This window comes from Chinchilla lanigera, unplaced genomic scaffold (assembly GCF_000276665.1).
Source record: "Chinchilla lanigera isolate Chin_1 unplaced genomic scaffold, ChiLan1.0 scaffold00010, whole genome shotgun sequence".
Lineage (NCBI taxonomy): Eukaryota > Metazoa > Chordata > Mammalia > Rodentia > Chinchillidae > Chinchilla > Chinchilla lanigera.
The window spans coordinates 32,462,901-32,483,055 of record NW_004955411.1 but is presented as its reverse complement, the minus strand read 5'-3'; the positions used below and the strand labels follow the sequence as shown (position 1 = coordinate 32,483,055).

At 41.7% G+C, this 20,155-nt stretch overlaps 1 protein-coding gene across 1 annotated transcript in view; it reads left to right on the top strand.

Moving 5' to 3' along the window:
- Positions 1-20,155, top strand: part of Pdss2 (prenyl (decaprenyl) diphosphate synthase, subunit 2) — a 287,734-nt gene that overhangs the window by 231,282 nt on the left and 36,297 nt on the right. The window contains exons 5-6 of the mRNA XM_005377839.2: positions 1,779-1,952; positions 2,995-3,126. Of these exons, the coding sequence (XP_005377896.1) occupies positions 1,779-1,952; positions 2,995-3,126 (306 nt within the window). The remainder of the gene's footprint in view (positions 1-1,778; positions 1,953-2,994; positions 3,127-20,155) is intronic.

Below are 20,155 nucleotides of genomic sequence, written 5' to 3'. Positions count from 1 at the left end.
AAGAATAGGTGTTAAATTTTATTAAATGCATCTTTAGTATAAATAGGTAATATGGCTTTACTTAAGCTTATTAATATGACTTGTTAACCTTTAACATTTTAAACTACATTCTCATTCTAAGATTAAATATTCTGTCATTTATACCAGAAGTTCTTAAATGTATGCACTGTTTCCCTTCTATGTGGCTTTTTATTGTCCCCATGCTGCCATGCCTATGTACAACAGCTGCTTGTTATAAATGGAACATTGTTTTTGTTCGGAGACTTAGTAAAACGATGCTGCGAGTTTGATCTGCCGGGTGGGCAGAGGAATCCCCTCAGTAAATGGAGGTGGGGCTGAGTCTGTGCCACCTCTTAATGGCACCTGCCTACATTGTCTTAATATTTTGTATTTTGTCTTCAAACAGTTGTAAAAGAAGAAAGAATATGATATGAGCACAAGAAGAAAAGTGCTGGGGTTAATCCTTCTGGATGAGTTCTAGTTGGTTTTAGGTTCCAAAGAAACGCTCTGAGAACTTTTTTGTATGTTTGTTTCATTCTTTCTGTCCTCAGAGAGCCTGCTGTGTAAAGCCCAACTGCCCAGCGCACACTTGAATTATGGCTGTTGATATGTTTGTACTGTAAGATACCCACAGATTCTGAAAATGTAGTATAAAAAAGAATGCAGAATACTGATTTTATAGTGATTATATATTGATAACATTTGGATTACTAGAATAGATAAAATTTTGGTTTAAGACAGGGTCTCTCCAGCCTGGGCTGCAAAGTGAGCTCAAGGCCAGCCTAAACTGCAGAGCGAGACCCTGTCTCAAAAAAAAGCAAAAAAAACCAAGACAGGGTCTCATTATGTAGTTCCGGCTGAACTTGAAATCACTATGCAGCCCAGACTGGCCTTAAATTCATAGTGATCCTCCTGCCTCAGCCCCCCAAGTGCTGGCACTACAAGAGTGGGCCGCCATGCCCGGCTAAAATATGTCATTCTTGAGAATTAATTGCAGAGCTAGGAGTAGTATAGCTCAGCGGTACAGTGCTTGCCTAGCATGTGCAAAATCCTGCATTTGATCTCTAGCACAGAAAAGAAGAAAAAAAGATTGAAGTCACCTGTTCCTTTTTGCTGTTGATGTGGCTACTAGGAAATATCATATTGCACACGTGACTTACATCATAGTTCTGCCGGGTAGCACTAGTCTGGAAGTAGTAGGTTTGTGTATTCTTATTCACAGATACTACAGTGATTGTCATACTTCTAAAAATTAATTACAGTTTTATATCCTCCCTTATCACCTTGTGTGTTAGAATAAACTGTGATGACTTCTATAACTCAGTCAGCCCCCATTATAACCATAATGTTACCTCCTCTCTGATTCTTCTGTTGAACTATAAGAGAACGCCATTTCTTCATTTTCATGTAAGTTAAACACAGTAGGCTTCCTGTGTTTTGAAATACACTCAGCATTCAACAACTGCAGAATAGAAATGAGAGTTAATGTACAGGGCTGTGTCTGCTTTTTGGCTAATCCTATAGAATATATTTTAATAGAAGTTCCCCCAGCTCAAAATACACTTTGCTTTAACCTCTCTTTACACTTTTTCTCCATTACTCTAGAAAAGCAGCCTTCCCCTATTCTTTAAGTAGAGCTGGGATTTAGCACCTTTTAGTTCCGCCTTGTTGCAGGAGCCTGAGTATAGTGAAGAGTTCTTTTCTTAACTCTTATTCTTCAGAAACAGAAACAAGTTCCCCACAAAGCCTTCTTTATCTTTCTTTTGTTCCATTTTCAGGAAAATGGTATCACAGATGATATTGGAATATCGACTTGGAAGGAGCAGACTTTTCTGTCCCATGGTGCCTTGCTCGCAAAGAGCTGCCAGGCCGCGATGGAGCTGGCGAAGCACGGTGCGGAGGTGCAGAGCACAGCCTTCCGCTACGGGAAGCACGTGGCCATGAGTCACAAGGTGGGTGCGCACCCTTTACCTGTCACCATGCTGAGAAGGCCAGAAGGATGCACGGGAAACCTTTTGCCACGTAATAAGCTGCTATTATATCCCAAAAAACGTTGATTATGTGTTTAAAATCTGTCCGTTATAGATGGTGATTGTTATGTAGTGCAAACAGCATGATGGGTAAGTACTGTGTAACTCTGACAGAAAGCTACAGTTTATTTAAGCTTGAATGTTTGTCTTTTCTTCTCACCTGTAAGGGTTCCTGAGCGAACTCATACAAATCCTTAAGTAACAGGTAATACTGCTATTCTCAGAATGGAAAAAAATGTTTGTTATCTTTGTCGAGGTCCCCTTATAGTTCCTTATATAAAATAAAGATGGAAAGTTAGTAAAGTTTAGAAATATAGAGAATAAAATTGAAAGCTTCAATCCTGATAGCTAATTCATTTGCACGGCATATGAAATAAAATATAATGCCCCAAAGTGTTGTTGCCTCTCTGTCTCTGTTGCTGTCTACCTCCCTCTCCCTTCCTCCCCTTCCTCTCTCTCTTTATAACTTTAAATTCTTAGCTAGTATATATTTTCCAGTGTTACTTAATAACTCATAAGTAGGGAATATATATATATATAATTTAATGAATTTTTGCATGTTTTATTAAATATTAGATTAGTTTGTTAAGTAATTATATTTTTTAAATCTTTATCTAACTCCTTACCTTGAACTTAAAAGTAAAATCCCAAATACAAAAAGAATAGGGTTGAGGGTGTCCTAAGTGGTAAAGCATGTGCACAGCCGCTCCAGGCCTCGCATTTGCTCCCCAACACCTAAGGACGGAAGGAGGAAAGAAGAGGGACAGGAGGAGAGAGGGAAAATTACTTCTAAAGCATTTGAAAGATTTTTGTCAATTATCCAGAATGGTCTTTGGTTTAGTAAAGTATATATATTTCCTTAAGCTTCATTCCGTGCTGCACTGACTGGTGCTTTCTGACCGTGACGCACACGCACCGGTTACATACATTTTAGTGATGTAACTCTTTTCACTGCTCCTTCTAGATACATTCTGACCTTCAGCCTTTCCTTAAAGAGAAGGCCGGTGATTCCATGACTTTTAATCTAAACTCGGCACCTGTGGTTTTACATCAGGAATTTCTTGGACGAGATTTGTGGATGAAGCAGATCCGAGAGGTAAAATGAAATCACTCCTATTTTCGGTACCATTGGTATTTAGTTGATTTTAAAACATAGTTCGTATTTCATAATGATTTAAGGCTATAGATCAGCCATAAAAGCATGTTTAACGGGCAAAATTCTTTCCTTATAATCTACGTTTTCAAGACGATATCAGAAGTTAGAGATGGCACTATTGTGTTTTTTTATTGTCTGAGTTCTTTGAATACTGCAGCACAGCACTGGAGCCTGTGGTGAATGCTAATTAACGCAGATGATTCTTTTTCCTGAAGGCTTTCAGCCATCGGGCTATGGTAATAGCACCACCCTTTAACTGACGGCAATTTCCCATCTGTGGACTCTAGCGCAAGCTGCAGAATTCCAGGAGCTCCGTCTGTCAGCTCTTTAGGTTATTTTAAAACAAACTTGGACCCTGTACACTCATTCTGAGGCATTATCAAAGAAGAAGCTGCGTGGTGATGTGAGGAGGGGGAGAGGGTTTGGGGTGGGTAAATCCACCTTTTGGAGTCATGGGGATAGCGCAGAAGAAGGAACTTTTTGTTTTACTTATTTTTTTAATTTTTGCTTTTGTGTTTCTTGAGACAGGGTCTCAAGCATGTAGTCTAGGCTGGCCTCAAACTCACTATGCCCAGGCTGACCTCAAACTCAAGGCATTTGTCCTGCCTCAGCCTCCCAAGTGCTGGGATTACAGGTATGCGCCACCACACCCGGCACTGGGTTTTGTTTTTGTTTTTGTTTTTGTTTTTACTTTAAAAGCTCTAATGTAAAAGTTCTTGCCTGTTTCAGTGGAACCTCATGAGATTTCTTTACCTTCATGGTTGTGATTCTTTGGATTCATCCAAGGCCCCAAACTGGGAAAAGCAGGCGCCAGAGCTGGGGAAGATGCGGGTAGATACCATCCTACAGCAGATCACAATAAATATCCCCATGCCGAAAAGGCAAGATTTCCACTCTCCGGCCCTCTTCACGTAGTGACTCTCAAAATGCTGTCAGCCAGCTTAAAATCGCTGCTGTTCGCCATGTAGAAACCTGGAGGAGCCCTTTCTTAGAAAACTGTCAGACCAGGAGCAAGACCTGCAGAGACGGCTGTGTGGGGCACTCTCAGTAAATGCTCTGTCATCTGCGGTCCGACAGTGGGACCCACCCCGCAGCAGTCTCCCCTCACACGGAGAGTACGCAGGGCAGATCACAGGGCCCCACCACGAAAGTCAGAACCCAACAAATGGAAAGAGGACTCAAAGGAAACAGACAGTGCAAGGAGAGGGAAAGATTTTCAGAAGCACTTTAGCAAGATATTAAGCCCACATTAAAAAAAAAAAGTGATTATAAAATATAATCAGAGTTGCTAGGCACGATGGTCCACACCTGTAATCCCAGTACCTAGGGGGCCGAGGCAGGAGGATCACCATGTTTGAGGCCAGCCTGGGCTACATAGCAAGACCCTGTCTGAAAAAAAATTATATATATATATGTGTGTGTGTGTGTGTGTGTGTGTGTGTGTGTGTGTGTGTGTGTGTGTATCAGAATTATGAAAATATGATCACAAACTTGCTTGAATCAGAAGCGTAAAAGATACAAATGAGAAAATTGAACAAGACAACAACAGAAATTAAAAAGATAGGAAAATAAGCCTTGGGAAATGTCAGATACATTAAAATTCTCAGAGAAAAGTAAAACGGGAGGTGAAAAAAAATTAATGAAATTTTTTAAAAGAAAAGTTCTGAGACCTGAAAGATTTGAGTCTCCAAAATGAAATGGTGATCTAAATAATAAATATCAAAAGACCTCCAGCATAGTAGTAGAGCGTGTGCTTAGATGCAGGAAGCCCTGGGTTCCTTCCCCATCACAGAAAAATAAAGAAATAAATAAAGACCTGCTCCAGGTCACATCGTGATCAAAGTCTGAAACAGCCTTCTCTGTGAGAAAAAGAAGACCTTCATATAAATAACCAAGACTATGAGATCATAGTGACAGTGCAAGATTCAAGACAGTGGAATAATGCCTCCAAATTTCAAAGAGAAAATTGTTTCCAATTTATAATTTTATGTCAGCCATATCATCAAGTGTGATATTAAAGACCATTTTAAAAAGATGTAAGTGAGCTCAAGGCCAGCCTGAACTGCATAGTGAAACCCTGTCTCAAAAAATAAATAAATAAACAAACAAACAAACAGATTGACAAGGTCTCACAAAACGTCCCTTCTGTGCACCTTTGTTTCAGAGAGCAGTAATATACTCCATCCTGATAAGAAAAGACACTGGACTGTAGGAACCAGGGGCTGGACAAAGCAGGCGGCGGGCAATCCCGGGGCAACATGAATAGCACCTGGGATCTGTCAGGTGAGGTCCTGATGAGGACCCTGAGGCACAGAGATGAAGGAGCTGGTGCACAGTCACACAACTGGCAAGTGGTGAATCCCATTTCACATCCAGACAGTCCTGGCCAGGACCTGCGTCCTTAAATACCACGCTGTCCCGCCTGTCATTCCAGCAAGCCCTAGACTGAGGGCTATATATTCAGGCTACACTGGGACAGGAGGACAGAGATCTTTATGAGAAACATCTGCAGGGGGATGGATAAATCACCTAATATGCTTGCTTGAGAATTAGAGATGAATTAATTATAGGTACATAGAAAACATAATGTTCATTAACTAATACTAGGACACGACTTAGCTGCTAAAAATAACCATTTTATTAGATGCACAGATGCTGGGGATGGTGAATCTGGACAGCACACAGTGGGGTGACTTGCCTGTGTGCTAGGATGTCTGGGACCTTACCTAGAAAACCCAGCTGCAGACATGACGACAGTTCTGTGGCACACGTGCCATAGGTTTGCCATCCCGAGGCTCTCATACACACGTGCCAGCCAGCCTGAAATGTGTGGAGAACCAGACTGCGGACCCCTAAGAAGCTCACATGTGACCCCTCTATTTAGCCTGGCCTCCTCTCATCACAGCATGGCAGCCTCAGAATAGGGAGACCGCTGAGACCTCTACATGGAGAATTCCGCCAGGCAAGGCAGAGGCTTGCATCCGCCTCGTGACCAGCCGCAGAGCCCATGTCATTTTCCTGGTCTATCGGAACACCCAGAGGCCCATGCAGCACAAAGGCAGGGAATCACAGACCCCACCTCTCCACAGCAAGTCCCAAATTTGGGGGCCACATGTTAAAACAGCCACACTTAACTTACAGAATAAAGTAATTATTAGCTATAGTGGAAATTAAAAATGTAGAAGAAATGTAATCACAAGGCCCCTTATGGCATAGAGAATAATATTTATATAACAAAAATATAAATTCTGAATTTTTATAGTTAATGTATTTTATTTATTAAACAAAGCAAATACCATTTGGAATTAGAAAACATTTTCAATTTTTATTCATAAAATTATTAGTCAAAGTTATAAAAGCAGGTTTATCAAGCCAAAACTCAAGGGAAATGAAAACATTCCAAAGACATCTTGGAAAGTTCCGGAGAAGTACACACCAGACTAGAAATCTGCCCAACAGGTTCTGTTCATCTTTGCATTTTCCCAGTAGGTGCTTCCTCATATTTGCCTTCTTCTTTTCCAACATGTTGAGACCTGATTTGCATCAGTAATGTCTTTCCAGCCCGGGTCCATGTTTAGTCTAGCATAGTGATGGCGAATCTTTTTTTTTATTATTGTTTTTAAGACAAGGTCTCACTATGTATTCAGGCCGGCCTTGAACTTGCTACATAGCTCAGGCTGGCCTTGAACTCACGGCAGTCCTCCTGCCTGCGCCTCCCAAGTGCTGGCATGCACTGCCACACCTGGCCCATGGCGAACCTTTTAGAACGTTCAGTGATAACGAACAGTCCTCTGCGGCACTCATGCCATAAGTTCGCCACCAGTGGTCTAGCCATTACCACCTTGCTCAGATGAATGCTGCATGGACAGTTGAGTCCATGGACAGTTGAGCAGATGAATGCTGCATGGCAGCTTTTTCATGTTGCACTGCTAGTGCAGATGACATGTTTCTTTCTGTTCACCTAGACTACCTTGCCAATTTGCTGACTTGTAGTGTCTTCAAACCACCTGGACTACACAGGTATAGTGGCTCACACTTGTAGCCCCAGCTCTCCAGAGGCTGAGATAGGAGGATCGCTGTGAGTTCAAGGCCAGCCTGAGCTACATAGCAAGATCTTGTCTCAAAAAAAAAAAAAAAACCTAGACTTTGTCATCCTCGCAGATGGGAGGGGAGCAGACAGTGGGTTTGTTTGGTTGGTTTGCCGCAGCTCCTTGAGGAGCAGGGAAGATGTAATCTCCCTGCACATGCAGAGTGGCTTTTGCAGTATTTGTGACAGTTTGAGGTCTCACAAGGGTTGACCATCTGGTACCAGTCATTCTCCTAAAAACTGAATATTGATTTAACCAAAGAGTGTGATTGAATGGGAAGAAGGTATTAAACAAGTGTTCGGTGATACAAGGTAGCTAAACACGCCTTTCATGTAGCAGCAGTGGATGATGTCTAATTTTAAAAATTAAAATAGAGCATCATTTGAAGGCAGATGGCAGAAGTAGCTAAAGAGAAGGACATGGGACAGAGGATCTGGAGTGTGCAGTGTTGTTTCCTAGAAGTTTTGTAGTGCTTGACCTTTAAGTACTCCATAACTGCTTTTATTTTAGAACTTTTAGTTTAAAGCCAGGGGTGGTGGTGCACACCTATAATCCCAGCGCTCGAGAGGGTAAGGCTGAGGCAGTACTAGAAGTTTGAAGCTAGTCTGGGCTACGTTGTAAGTTCAAGGACAGCCTGGACTACGTCTCGAGACCCTGTCTCCCTCCTCCCCAAAATGTAAGCCAGGTGTGGAATTCATGCCTCTAATCCCAGCACTCTAGGAATCTGAAGCAGGAGAATCAAAATTCAAGCCCAGCCTAGACAATTTAGAGAGTTAGTGAGAACCCTGACTCACTATAAAAAAGAAAAAGAAAAAAAAGGGAGTGAGGACGTAGCCCAATGCAAAGGCCCTAGGCTCAATCCCTACTATTGTACAAATTTATTAATTTAATTTAAAAAGTTTAAAGGTAATATAATTCCACTTTTTCTTCTCTTTTTTTTTTTTTTTTCTTTTTTTTTTGGTACTGGGAATCAAACTCAGGACATTGTGCCTTGCCAGGCAGGCACTTGTGTTGCTAAGCTATATTCCCAGCCCTTATAATTCCACTTCTATGAATCAATCCTAGGAAAAATAACAGCTATGTGGTCAAACACTTACATATTGAAGTATGTACTACAATATTATGAAAGGAAGAAAATGAAAATTAACTCATTTAAAAATATTAAAAAGGCTAAGTAAAGTGTCATACAATGAAATATCATTCCGCTATTGAATATTACATATATTACTGGGGTGTATTTGTGTGTTTTTGGACAGCTGGACTGAAAATATATACACAGATGGTGTTAGTAACTGTAATTGGGTTGCATTAGAATACATTGCAGATTTACATTTTGGTTGAGAAGATCCAGCTGAATATGTTAAGTGAAAGCTAGTAGCTCTCCCTAGGATCTTCACATATTCATGCACATGTAGAAGTAACTTACAAATGAATGTTAAAGGAAAGGTATACGTTTTAACTCTGAAGTTTCTTTGCAGACCTACAGAGTTGTAAATGTAGATAACTAGAGCAGTCCAGGATTTCCTAAAAAGCTGGTGAAATGTCCCAAATCATTCTCTCCAAGTGGATTTTAGATTGAAAGGGACATCCTTTAAAAAAGCCTGTACCTGGCAAGGGCAGGACTCAGGTATATTAGAGTCCTAGTGTAGAGGTCGGTAAACCCTGAGACAGTGTTATGAGCAAAGACCATCCCACCCTCCAACCAGGACCCACTGTGGCCATTTCTAAATCCTCACCTTAGCCAGGCATGGTGGCACACGCCTATAATCCCAGCACTCAGGAAGCTGAGGCAAGAGTATTGCCATGAATTCAAGGTTAGCCTGAGCTACATGGTCAGTTTAAGACTAACCTAGACTACACAGCAAGACCCTGTCTCAAAAAATTAAGAAAGACAAAAAAAAAAAAAAAAAATTAAGAAAGGAAAAAAAAACTAAATCCTCACTCTTCAGGAAAGACTGGGGGCTTATTTCTTGCCCTGATCCCCTGCTGGGATGCTTTGATTTTGCTGTACGATCTTAGGGCCTCCTTTTTATACTACCTGTCCAAGTCAAAAGGGATCATTGATAAAAAGGGGAATTCATCCAAAGCAAATAAGAAGTTCATTTCTGTTGTGCAGGGGACAGCAATTTTAACTGTCAGATTACAGATTCTACTTGAATTTATTTCAACCTTCTAAATTTCATATAAACATGTTTATTTAAATAAAGGTAATGGTCTTGTTTGGAGTCAGAAACAGAGGTCATGATTTGTGTAACACTGGAGAGGGACATTCCCTTCTGATGTTTATGGAGGTTACTTGCTAATCCTGAAATGATTTACCATTCTCTTTCTGATTTTTTCATGTTAGTTCCCCCGTGAATATTTCCGTGACCCTCTTCTCCCCCAGTTTTGAATTTGATTGTATTTTCATGGGGATAGTAGCAAATTCTCCTTCAAATTACCCATAGTACGTGGCACAGCGGCTTACTCGGAGCGGTCACCCCGTTAATACTTGTCCAGAGACAAACGCAGAGAGCAGCCTCCAGGGTGAGGCCGTGTGACTACAGCCCCGCTCTGTCAAACCAGAAGAGTCAGGTCACTGAAGTGGCCGTGGAGAACCAGGGTTGGAAGACCTGGATTCGAGTTTGGGCTCTGCCGGCTCTGTGTAACCTTAATCACATTCTCTCATGTCCTTTTTATTTTTTCTGTAAAATGGCATTAAACTAGGTTTATTTCAGATCTGTTCTAAGGTCTGTTTCAGATCTCAAATAAATCTAAGAAATAAGTCTCTCAGGCAAGAGATGCATAAGAGAAATATTTTCTTTTTATATTTTTTTTTAGTGTTCAATTTTTGTTTTGTTTCATTTGGGGTTTTTTTTTTTTTTTTTTGGTACTGGGAATCAAACTCACGACCTTGCGCTTGCTAAGCAGACACTTGTGCCTCTGAGCTATATCCCCAGTCCGATCTCTATGAGACACTGTGACAAGTTTTGACACCAAATCTCGCGCCTGATGATGGAAGCGGCCTGTGATTTCTTCTTACCCCACCTACGATTACTTCCTGCTCTATCCAGACAGGTTAATGTACCATCTGCTCTTCAGCTTTCCTGCTTGGAGAGAGAATTACTGACTAGACAGGGAAGTGAGGCGCTCACATTCTCTTAGTACCTGTTCGACATCATCGTGAAGCCGGGAAGAAGAGCACCTTGGATTTTTCATACTGGCCCCTGCTGCCCCTTCTCCAACCCCCTCCCCCAGACCACAGGATTAGTTAGCCCTCTTTGTCACAGCCACAGGCCATGGGCCCACGCACCCCCTTTCCAAGAGGCAGTTAAGAACACAAGGCCAGACTCAAATAGCTGAGAGGTATTTGTTGAGCATTGTCTCAACAAATCTCCCTGCTTTAATTTTAAATTTAAATTTGCAGCTGCTGAAAAATAATGATCAGGTAAGAACACTGTTAGTGAATGGGTGACTCACCCTGGGGAGGTGAAGTCATTACTCCGTTTTCATTTTGATTTCTAATAAAAGAAAGTAGAATCCTTCAGAGAACCACAGAGCTCTGACTCTCACAGGGAGTCCAGGGGCTGTTGCAGGTCAGCGAGCTTTATTTTTAATGATCCTTCTAGTTTTCTGCTGCCATTATAAGTCACCTGAAGAAATAAGAATTATGATTATCTTTTCTTGGCTATTCCTAAAAGTACTGAAATGTCACTTAGGCATGTGACATTCTGACACTGTCATAACCAGCCATAAAATACCTTAAGTATACTACATATTACCATTGCCAAGCTGTAACTCATTTGTCCCTAGATAGCCTGCTCCTACTTCTTATTCAAAAAGTAAAACAAAGACTGCGAGACAAGGCTAGTGAGCATAAAAATAACACATGCAGATGCTTAAACAAAAGAGGAAGTGCGCTGAGAGTCCTCATTAGTACCATGTGCAGTAGTCTTCTAGGTTCTGTATTTAAGACATTTTGAGTCATTTCAATGAAAATAGTATTACCATCCTCTACCATAAAAGGTGTACATTGTGGGCATTTGAAAGAACAGTATGTGACCATAGACTATGAAATGACATTTGTCAAAAAAAATTTTCAGATGTTTCCATTGCATTTAAAGAAGCAAAGTACATGGCCGCAGAAGATCTAGTAATAGCTGGGAATTGGCTCAGTGGGAGAGCCGTTACCTGCCATGTGCAAGGCCCTGGGTTTGAGCTTGGAGCCACAAAATTAAAAAGAAGAAATAGCAATAAATTGCCTGAAGGCTATCTATGACGCCGTGAGAGAAAAAGGAGAAATACACAAATACAAGGAGTGATTAAAATGCACAGTGACGGTTAACTTTAAAACACTTCTTGTCGGAGCCAGACATGGTGGCACACACCTGTGATCCCAGCACTCAGGAGGCTGAGCCAGGAGGATCACCTTGAGTTTGAGGCCAGCCTTAGCTACATAGTGAGTTCAAGGACCCTGTCTCAAAAAAAAAATTTTTTTTGGCAGTAAAAGACGCACTGACATCAGTCCCCCTCAAAACACTCCCTTTTGCTTCAAACACATATGTTCATCACTTTCTGGGAGTCCTCTTTCCTGTCTTTATGAGGTGTGATTAAAAATTTTAAAAAAACAAAACGGTAATTGCTCCTAAAAGGAAAAGCAGGCCCCTCGAAACCTTAACGTGTGTATTTATCCACTTTATTCACCACCTGTCCACCCTGGCTGCTCCCCTGTGTCAAAATGACGATCCAAGGTAAATGTTTTGAGTTGATTGAGAACCTTGAGGCCCCAGGACAACACAACTAAAGATACTCACGAAAAGGGACTTCAGGAACGCTTCAGGGAGTGGCAAGAGTGATGGGAAACGTAGTCACAACAAGGCGGAGTACTTTGAGGGAAATTAATGGCAATGGATCTTTTACTGTAATTTTTTTTGGGGGGTTTGTTTTCGGTTCCCGGGATTTGACTTCCCACCTTTGGGTTTGCCGGGCGGGGGTTTTGCGGTTGGGTTAATTCCCCGGCCCCCCACTGTAATTTTTTAATTTAAGAATTCCTCATATTTTTATACCCCATATGAGGAGTCCTGCAGTTAATGACATTTAGGGAGCTCAGTGGAAAGAGACTTTGTGTCCTGTTGGGAAAGTCAAGAACGGGTTTTTAAAGCTCGTGACATGTGACAGTCCTTGAAGAAGATGCTATCAGTGGCAGAGATGGAAATGGGGAGCTTCCTAGGCAAAGGAAGCCACGTGAAGGTGATACTATAGTTTGTGTCTCAGTGTCCGCACACAGCCCCATGCAGTCATAGGTGGGGCTTTTCAGGGGTGGCTGGATCACAGTGTGAGATGCTGGGATCGAGGATGTGATGTGATGCTGGGATTGATTCATGATGTGAGGCTAGGACTAAGGGTGCCCTGCCCTGGGTGTGAGTGCTACCCACCTTCGGGTAGCCTGGGTAAAATATAAGGGACAGAAAGAGGGCTGCCCGTGTCCCTTGCTGCTTGTCCACTACTTCCTCTAAACATTGCCACCTTCCCACCTCCTGCCCTCTACAGGCTGTTTCTCCTCTGCCATGCCGCCCTGCCTTGGAGCCTTGGCTGTGGACTGAAACCTCCACAAACGGAGCTAAATAACCTTTTCCTCCTTTAACTTTGGGTGTTGGGTATTTTGTCTCAGCAACAGGAAAAAGTAGCTGAGGTGACATAGTTGAGCAAGAGTGTGCATTCAAAGAAAAACATTGTAACTTGGATGGAATGTGAAACACGTAGGGCAGTGTGTAAGGAACAGGTGGGGAACTGCTATGAAATGATAGGTAAGGGCTCTATCTTAAGGACTTTGGTTCACAAAACCCAACATGGGACTTCCTATAGGCTTCCACTGTCTCAAGAGAAATATACATGTTCCCAGCTCTAGAATATAATATACCTCCCTCTCTTGAGAGCTTGCACTCTATTTCTTTGAGTATGTACTTTTAAAATTCTGCTTAATAAATCTTTTTATGCCTCCGAAGGAAGGAGGGAAGGAAGGAAGGAAGGAAGGAAGGAAGGAAGGAAGGAAGGAAGGAAGGAAGGAAGGAAGGAAGAAGGGAGGAAGGAAAAGAGAAGGGGAAAAAAGGAAAGGGAAGGGAAGGAAGATGGACAGATGGAGGGAGGGAAGGAGCAGGAAGAAGCCAGCTAGGCATGGTGCTGTACACCTATGATCTCAGCATTCAAAAGACTGAGACAAGAGGATCATCGCAAGTTTGAGGCCAACCTGGCTGTGTAATGAGTTCAAGGCCACCCTGGACTATGAAATGAAGACTATTATTCAGCCATATAAGAGAATAAGATTTGCTGTGTACTACAGTATGCATGAACCTTAAAAACATGCTATATGACTGGGGAGGCTGAGGCAGTTGGATCGTTGTGAGTTCAAGGCCAGCCTGGGCTATAGAGCAAGCTCAAGGCCAGCCTGAACTGCATAGCGAGACCCTGTCTCAAAAACACCAAAAAAAAAAAAAAAGCTACATGATAATAGACATGAAAAACGATGTATTATGTGACTACATTTGTACTGTGTATCCAGGCAAATCCATAGGAGACAGAGCAGATTGGTGGTTTCCAGGGGCTGGGACATGGGGAAGAGGGGAGGGGCTATTTAATGGGTACAGATTCCCTTTTGGGGTGATTTAAAAAGTTTGGAACATGATAGTAGCAGTGGTTACACAACATTGTGAGTGTACTAAGTGCCATTGGATTGTTCCCTTTAAAATGGTTAAATAGGGGCTGGGGATTTAGCTCAGCGTCACAGCACCTGCCTCGAAAGTGCAAGGTCGTGAGTTTGATTCCTGGTACCGGCAGAAAAACAAAAACAAACAAACAGACGAAAAAAAAAATGGTTAAATGGCTGGGGATATGGCTCAGCAGTTACAACGCCTGCCTGGCAAGTGCAAGGTCCTGAGTTCGATTCCCCACACCAAAAATAAATGAACTAAAATAAAATAAAATGGTTAAATGTTGTTTTATTTGTTACCCTGTACACTATAGCCAGACTGTTCTGTGAAGATGATGAAGGTATCCTTCCTTCTTTCTTGGTCCCCTCAAAATCTCCTTTTTATAATTAAACTCTCCCTCTAAGTATCAGTGAAAATGCACTAAAATGTATTTTCAGATAGACCTGTTTTCTGTAAAGGAGACAATGACATTTCTGCCAGGGCCAAACCAAAAGGCCTTTAAATCTTTCCTTTTTTGTGAGGCGGGGTGGGGGGTGAGGGATTTACCGGGAACTCAGGACCCCATGCATGCCAGGCAAGCACTGTACCACTGAGCTAAATCCTCGGCCCTTAAGCGTGATTATTTTTGCAACCACCTCTGCAATCTTTTGTTCAAAGAAGGATCATCAGTGTGTGATCAGTTATAACATAATCAGTTGAACAGTTAGTAGGGAACTGAACATTTAATGGACTCAAAGCACCTAACAGAGCCAGGCATGGAGGCATATGCCTATAATCCCAGCATGGAGGTAGCTTGCAGTTCAAGCCCAGCCTTAGCTAGACTAAGCCTAAGACTTAGCATCTTAGCTAGACTGCATCTCAAAATTTAAAAAGGAAGAGAAAGAAAAATTCTAAAAGGGGTGGAGATGTAGCTCAGTGCAAAGTCCCTGGGTTCAATCACATTTAAGAAAAAAAAAAAAAAGATCCAACAGATCACTTATGAAATACGTAAGGAAGCTGTGAGCAGACTTAACTTCAGTGGTAATGGATTAGACTGGTGTTGGGTGTCTTTTGCTCCAGTGGAGAAGTACACAGCACTGCCTGTGTAGTTGTTTTGTCAAAAATGTTTAATGTGAATCTCATCTTGAGAAAACTATCAGATAAATCTAGGATCCTAGCCATTGTGCTTTTATAAAGTGTCAGTGTTGTGAAAGACAAGAAAGGCAGTGGCATGGAGGCTGCTGTAGAATAGAAGGGATTCAAAAGATATCCAGAAGGAGTGCATAGGGTTTGTTTGTTTGTTTGTTTTTTGTCTTTTTGAGACAGGGTCTCGCTATGCAGTTCAGGCTGGCCTTGAGCTCACTTTGTAGCCCAGGCTGCTCTCTAACTCACAACGATCCTCCTGCCTCACCCTCCCAAGTGCTGGGATTACAGGCATGCGCCACCATGCCCAGCTTCAGTACATGGTTTTTAATTTGTCTTAGATTAGGATCAAAACCATTCTAAAGGGCTGGGGATATAGCTCAGTGGCACAAGCACCTGACTGGCAAGCGTGAGGTCCCGAGTTCAATTCCCAGCACACACACACACACACACACACATACACACACACACACAAATACCATTCTAAAGGACGCTATTGATTAAACTTGGAAAATATGAATATGAACTGTATTTTAGATGTTATAATAAATGACAAGCTTCTTGGATGTGGCTGTGGATTTATGGCTGTGTAAAAGAATATCTTGTTCAGGGCTGGGGATATAGCTCAGTGGCATAAGTGCCTGCCTGGCAAGCGCAGGGTCATGAGTTCAATCCCCAGTACCGGGGGAAAAAAAAAAACGAATATCTTGTTCTTAGACAATAAATGCTGACATATTTACAGATGCTCATCATGATGTCTGCAACTTCAAATAGCCAGTGGAGGGGCTGGGGATTTAGCTCAGCGGCACAGCGCCTGCCCGGCAGGTGCAAGGTCGTGAGTTCAATCCCCAGTACTGGAAAACAACAACAACAACAACAAATCAAATAGCCAGTGGACATCTAGAGAAAGATAAGCATGCAAAGGTAGTAAAAATATTAGCACCTGGGGGACCTAGGTGGAAGGCAAATGGGTGTTCATTATATTCTCTCAACTAAAAGAGTGGAGATGGCTTTCTTTAAGGTTTAAAAAGAAAATCTTTAAAAATGACTTATTACAAAATATAGCCAGTAACTTTTGGGAATAATAACCTAGTAAGGAGAGATGATCAGTCTCTAGCAATTCCTGGGCTCCCTGCTGTAGAGTATTAGTTTTCTGCATTTACAAAAAGGTGTCCCCAGATCCAGCTCTCAAGTCCAGATAACAGTAATTGGAGATTGGAAACAGTTCATTTATGTCATCTAATCCTTCTTTGTTACCTGACTTATAAAAAAGCATTTGTTTCTTAAAGTAAAAGACCATATTGTACATCCATTACTTACCAACAGGGAATCCGTCTCCCTGTGGTCTGTAGAGACTGGTACATAAACCTTTGGAATTAATCCCTTTGTGCACCCTCGCAATCAGAGCGCTGGCCTTTTTGCTTTTGTGTGGAATATTGTTTTACAGTGCTCCGCGCGGCTGTCGGAGGCGCACTCTCTTGTCTATTCTCACATTTTTAAAAGATAAAACAAGTTTCAAACCACACACTGCCTGTGATCTGCTAAAGACTGGGAAAAATTACTTTCTTTTCTCATGACCTGGATTGACAAGAAGCACACCTACAGGAGGCAAAGAGAGGAGTGGGTCCCTTTTAAAGACCCTCGTAATGAAGCCCTCAGGGAATTGCTGCGCACGCTAGAATGTACAGTAGCTTCTCGAGGCGAACAGGGTAGCGGGAAGAGGCTCAGGACTGCGGCTGTTGGAATATGGTCTACATTTATTTTGCATCAGCCTATTTTGGGCCCCAGTGAGAAAGATATTTTAATAATATCTTGCTCTGCTAGAAATATACATGATAAGTGGCAGATGTCAGAGAAAGGGGGGAAAGTTACAGCACTCTGTTCTCCTTGAGACGTGAGGAATCTATATAGTTGTTCTCTTTTAGCCTTTGAAGTCAACACTGGTGCACACAGAAGCATCAGCTGGAAAGGGCATTGCACACAGGCCAAAGCAGCGATCTTCAAACAAGCCAGGGTCTCGCTCATAGGGTACTAAGGACCTGCATTTTCCGAAGCTACCCACGTGATTGCAGTGCAGCCTTGCAGCGTTAGAGAGCCAGCACTCGGGAGCTTCTGGTCTGGCCCAGCACTCCTACTTCACAGACAAGGAAAGGCAGGCCCACATGAAGATGTGTCAATCCACTGAGCCCCAGAAACTGTATGTTTGGCTCCCAACATGCCCATCTTTCCAGTCACGGGGCCCCTGAGTGTGATCACAATTCGGATCTTAGGCCACTTGTTCTCCTCAGAAGACAAGGCCTAAGGCCTGAGGCTTAGAGGTGCGCATTGTGTAGCCTCCCTGGGGGTTTCCTAGCTGCATTCTAGGCTCTTCCCCTACTTCACCCAGCGCTTTCAAGGTGGGAGCGCTTCATTGCGCTGACGCTCCTGGATCGTTCTTCTCTGCCTGCTTTGTTGTTGTTTCTAGCTGTCTTTAGTTGTTGTCTATAGTTGGAAGCTTGGATTTCCTTTCATTATCTGCTCATAAATACAAGTAGGTGAGAAAAATGAACATGGCATTATTCCATATGGGAAATCTTACTTGTAAGACATCATCAGCTAAGGGCTGCATATTAACTACATACTAGCTCAGAACAAATATCCAGCTTTCCTAGAACCAAGCTGAGTACATTAATTTTGCTCCATAAGTTTCCTGTATGTATCTGTCCATTTATTCTTTCAGAGGCTGATCTACATACAATACAGTTGGAGCAAGAGCAAAAATTTTTCCCGGTGGTCACAGAGCTTCAGTCCTAGGGGGAGATTTATGTGAAGCCCACCTAAAATACTAGTAGGCAGCCCTCTACCATGTAAGCTCTATGACAGAGATTCGTCTGTTCTTATGAATGTGTCTCTAGTGCCTGAGTAGGACCTGACTCATCGTAGGCGCTTAATGAAGCGCCTATTTCATTCTTTCCCTCCTGTGTCCTCTAGTTTCCCAAAACTTGGGTGATCATCCTTTGACCTCCAGCCTTGATTCAGTTATATTTGACCTCATCACTTTATCCTGTCCTGTACCCATCTTAACCTCACACACAGAAAAGTGTAAAATCACTCCACTAAGAGAACTTATAGGGTGCAATGAAAGCAATCCTAAGAGAGAAATTTATAGCAGTGAATTCTCCTATTAGGAAAATAATGAACTCAAATAACCTAATGTTGAACCTCAAGCTTCTAGAAAAAGAAGAGCAAGACAAGCCAAAAGCCCATACAAGGGACAAAATTATAAAGATGAGAGCAGCAACTAATGCAGTGGAGATTAGGAAAATACTACAAAGGATTAATGAATCAAAAAGTTGGTTCTTTGAAAGAATAAATAAAATTGATAAACCCTTAGCCAACCTTATCAAAAAAAAAAAGGAAAGAAAAGGTTCAAAGCCATGCATTGAGGAATGAAAAGGATGAAATCACTACAGATCCCCTGGAAATTCAGAAGATCATCAATACCTACTTCAAAAATATTTACTCTCATAGAATGGAAAACGCAGAAGAAATAGACAGATTCCTAGATATGTATGAATTACCAATCAAGAAGATACAAAAATTCTTAATAACCCAATATCAGTTAATGAGATTGAAAATGTTATTAAAAACTTACCAACAAAGACAAGCCCAGGTCATGATGGATTCACTGCTGAATTCTACAAGAAATTTAGAGAAAATTTAATGCCAATACTCCTCAAACTCTTTAATGAAATTGAAAGGGAAGCAGTACTCCCTAACTCATTCCTGGAGGTAAGTATTACTGAGATACCAAAACCAGAGAAAGACTCAACCTAAAAAGAGAACTACAGGCCAATCTCCTTAAGGAAGAGAAGCAAAAGTACTCGGTAAGATACTAGCAAACAGGGGCTGGGGATTTAGCTCAGCGGCACAGCACCTGCCTGGCAAGCACAAGGTCATGAGTTCAATTCCTGGTACCTGAAAAAAAAACAAAAAAAAAACAAACAAAAAAAAAGATACTAGCAAACAGAATGCAGCAAATCATCAAGAAGATTATACATCATGACCAAGTGGAATTAATCACAGGAATGCAGGAATAGTTGAACATACGCAAATCAATAAATGTAATATACCATATCAACAGAGCCAAGGGCAAATATCACGTAATCATCTCAATAGATGCAGAAAAAGCTTTTGACAAAGTCCAGCACTTATTCATGATAAAAACCCTACAGAAAATTGGAATGGATGGCCTTTGCCACAACCTGATAAAAGCCATCCATGACAAATCAAGAGCCAATATCATACTAAATGGATAAATACTAAAAGTTTTCACTCTAAAATCAAGAACATGACAAGGATGTCCGCTATCACCACTCCTATTCAATGTAGTTCTGAAAATACTCGCCAGAGCAATTAGACAAGAGAGAGAAATAAAAGGAATAAGGATATGAAAGGAAAAAGTTAAATTATCATTATTTGTGGATGACAGGATACTCTACATAGAAGACTCCAAAAATTCCACCAAAAGACTTGTAGGTTTAATAACCAAATTCAGTAGCATAGCAGAATACAGTCAACACTCAAAAATCAATAGCATTCCTATACACAAATAACAAACTCACTGAGAGAGAAATTTGGTAAACCACACCCTTCACAATAGCCTCCAAAAAAATAAAATACTTAGGAATCCATCTAACAAAGGAAATAAAATATCTATATATTGAAAATTACAATACCTTGGAAAAGGAGATTGAAGAGAACATCAGAATATGGAAAGATATCCCTTGCTCATGGATAGGAAGAACCAACATAGTGAAAATGGCCATATTAGCCGGGTATGGTGGTGCACACCTGTAATCCCAGCACTCAGGAGGCTGAGGCAGGAGGATCCTTGCAAGTTCAGGATCAGCCTGGGCTACAAAGTGAGCTCAAGGGGCTGGGGATTTAGCTCAGCGGCAAAGCGCCCACCTGGCAAGTGCAAGGTCGTGAGTTCGGTTCCCGGTACTGGAGAGAAAACAAACACACAAACAAAAAAAAAAGTGAGCTCAAGACTAGCCTGAACTGCAGAGTGAGACCCTGTCTCAAAAAAAA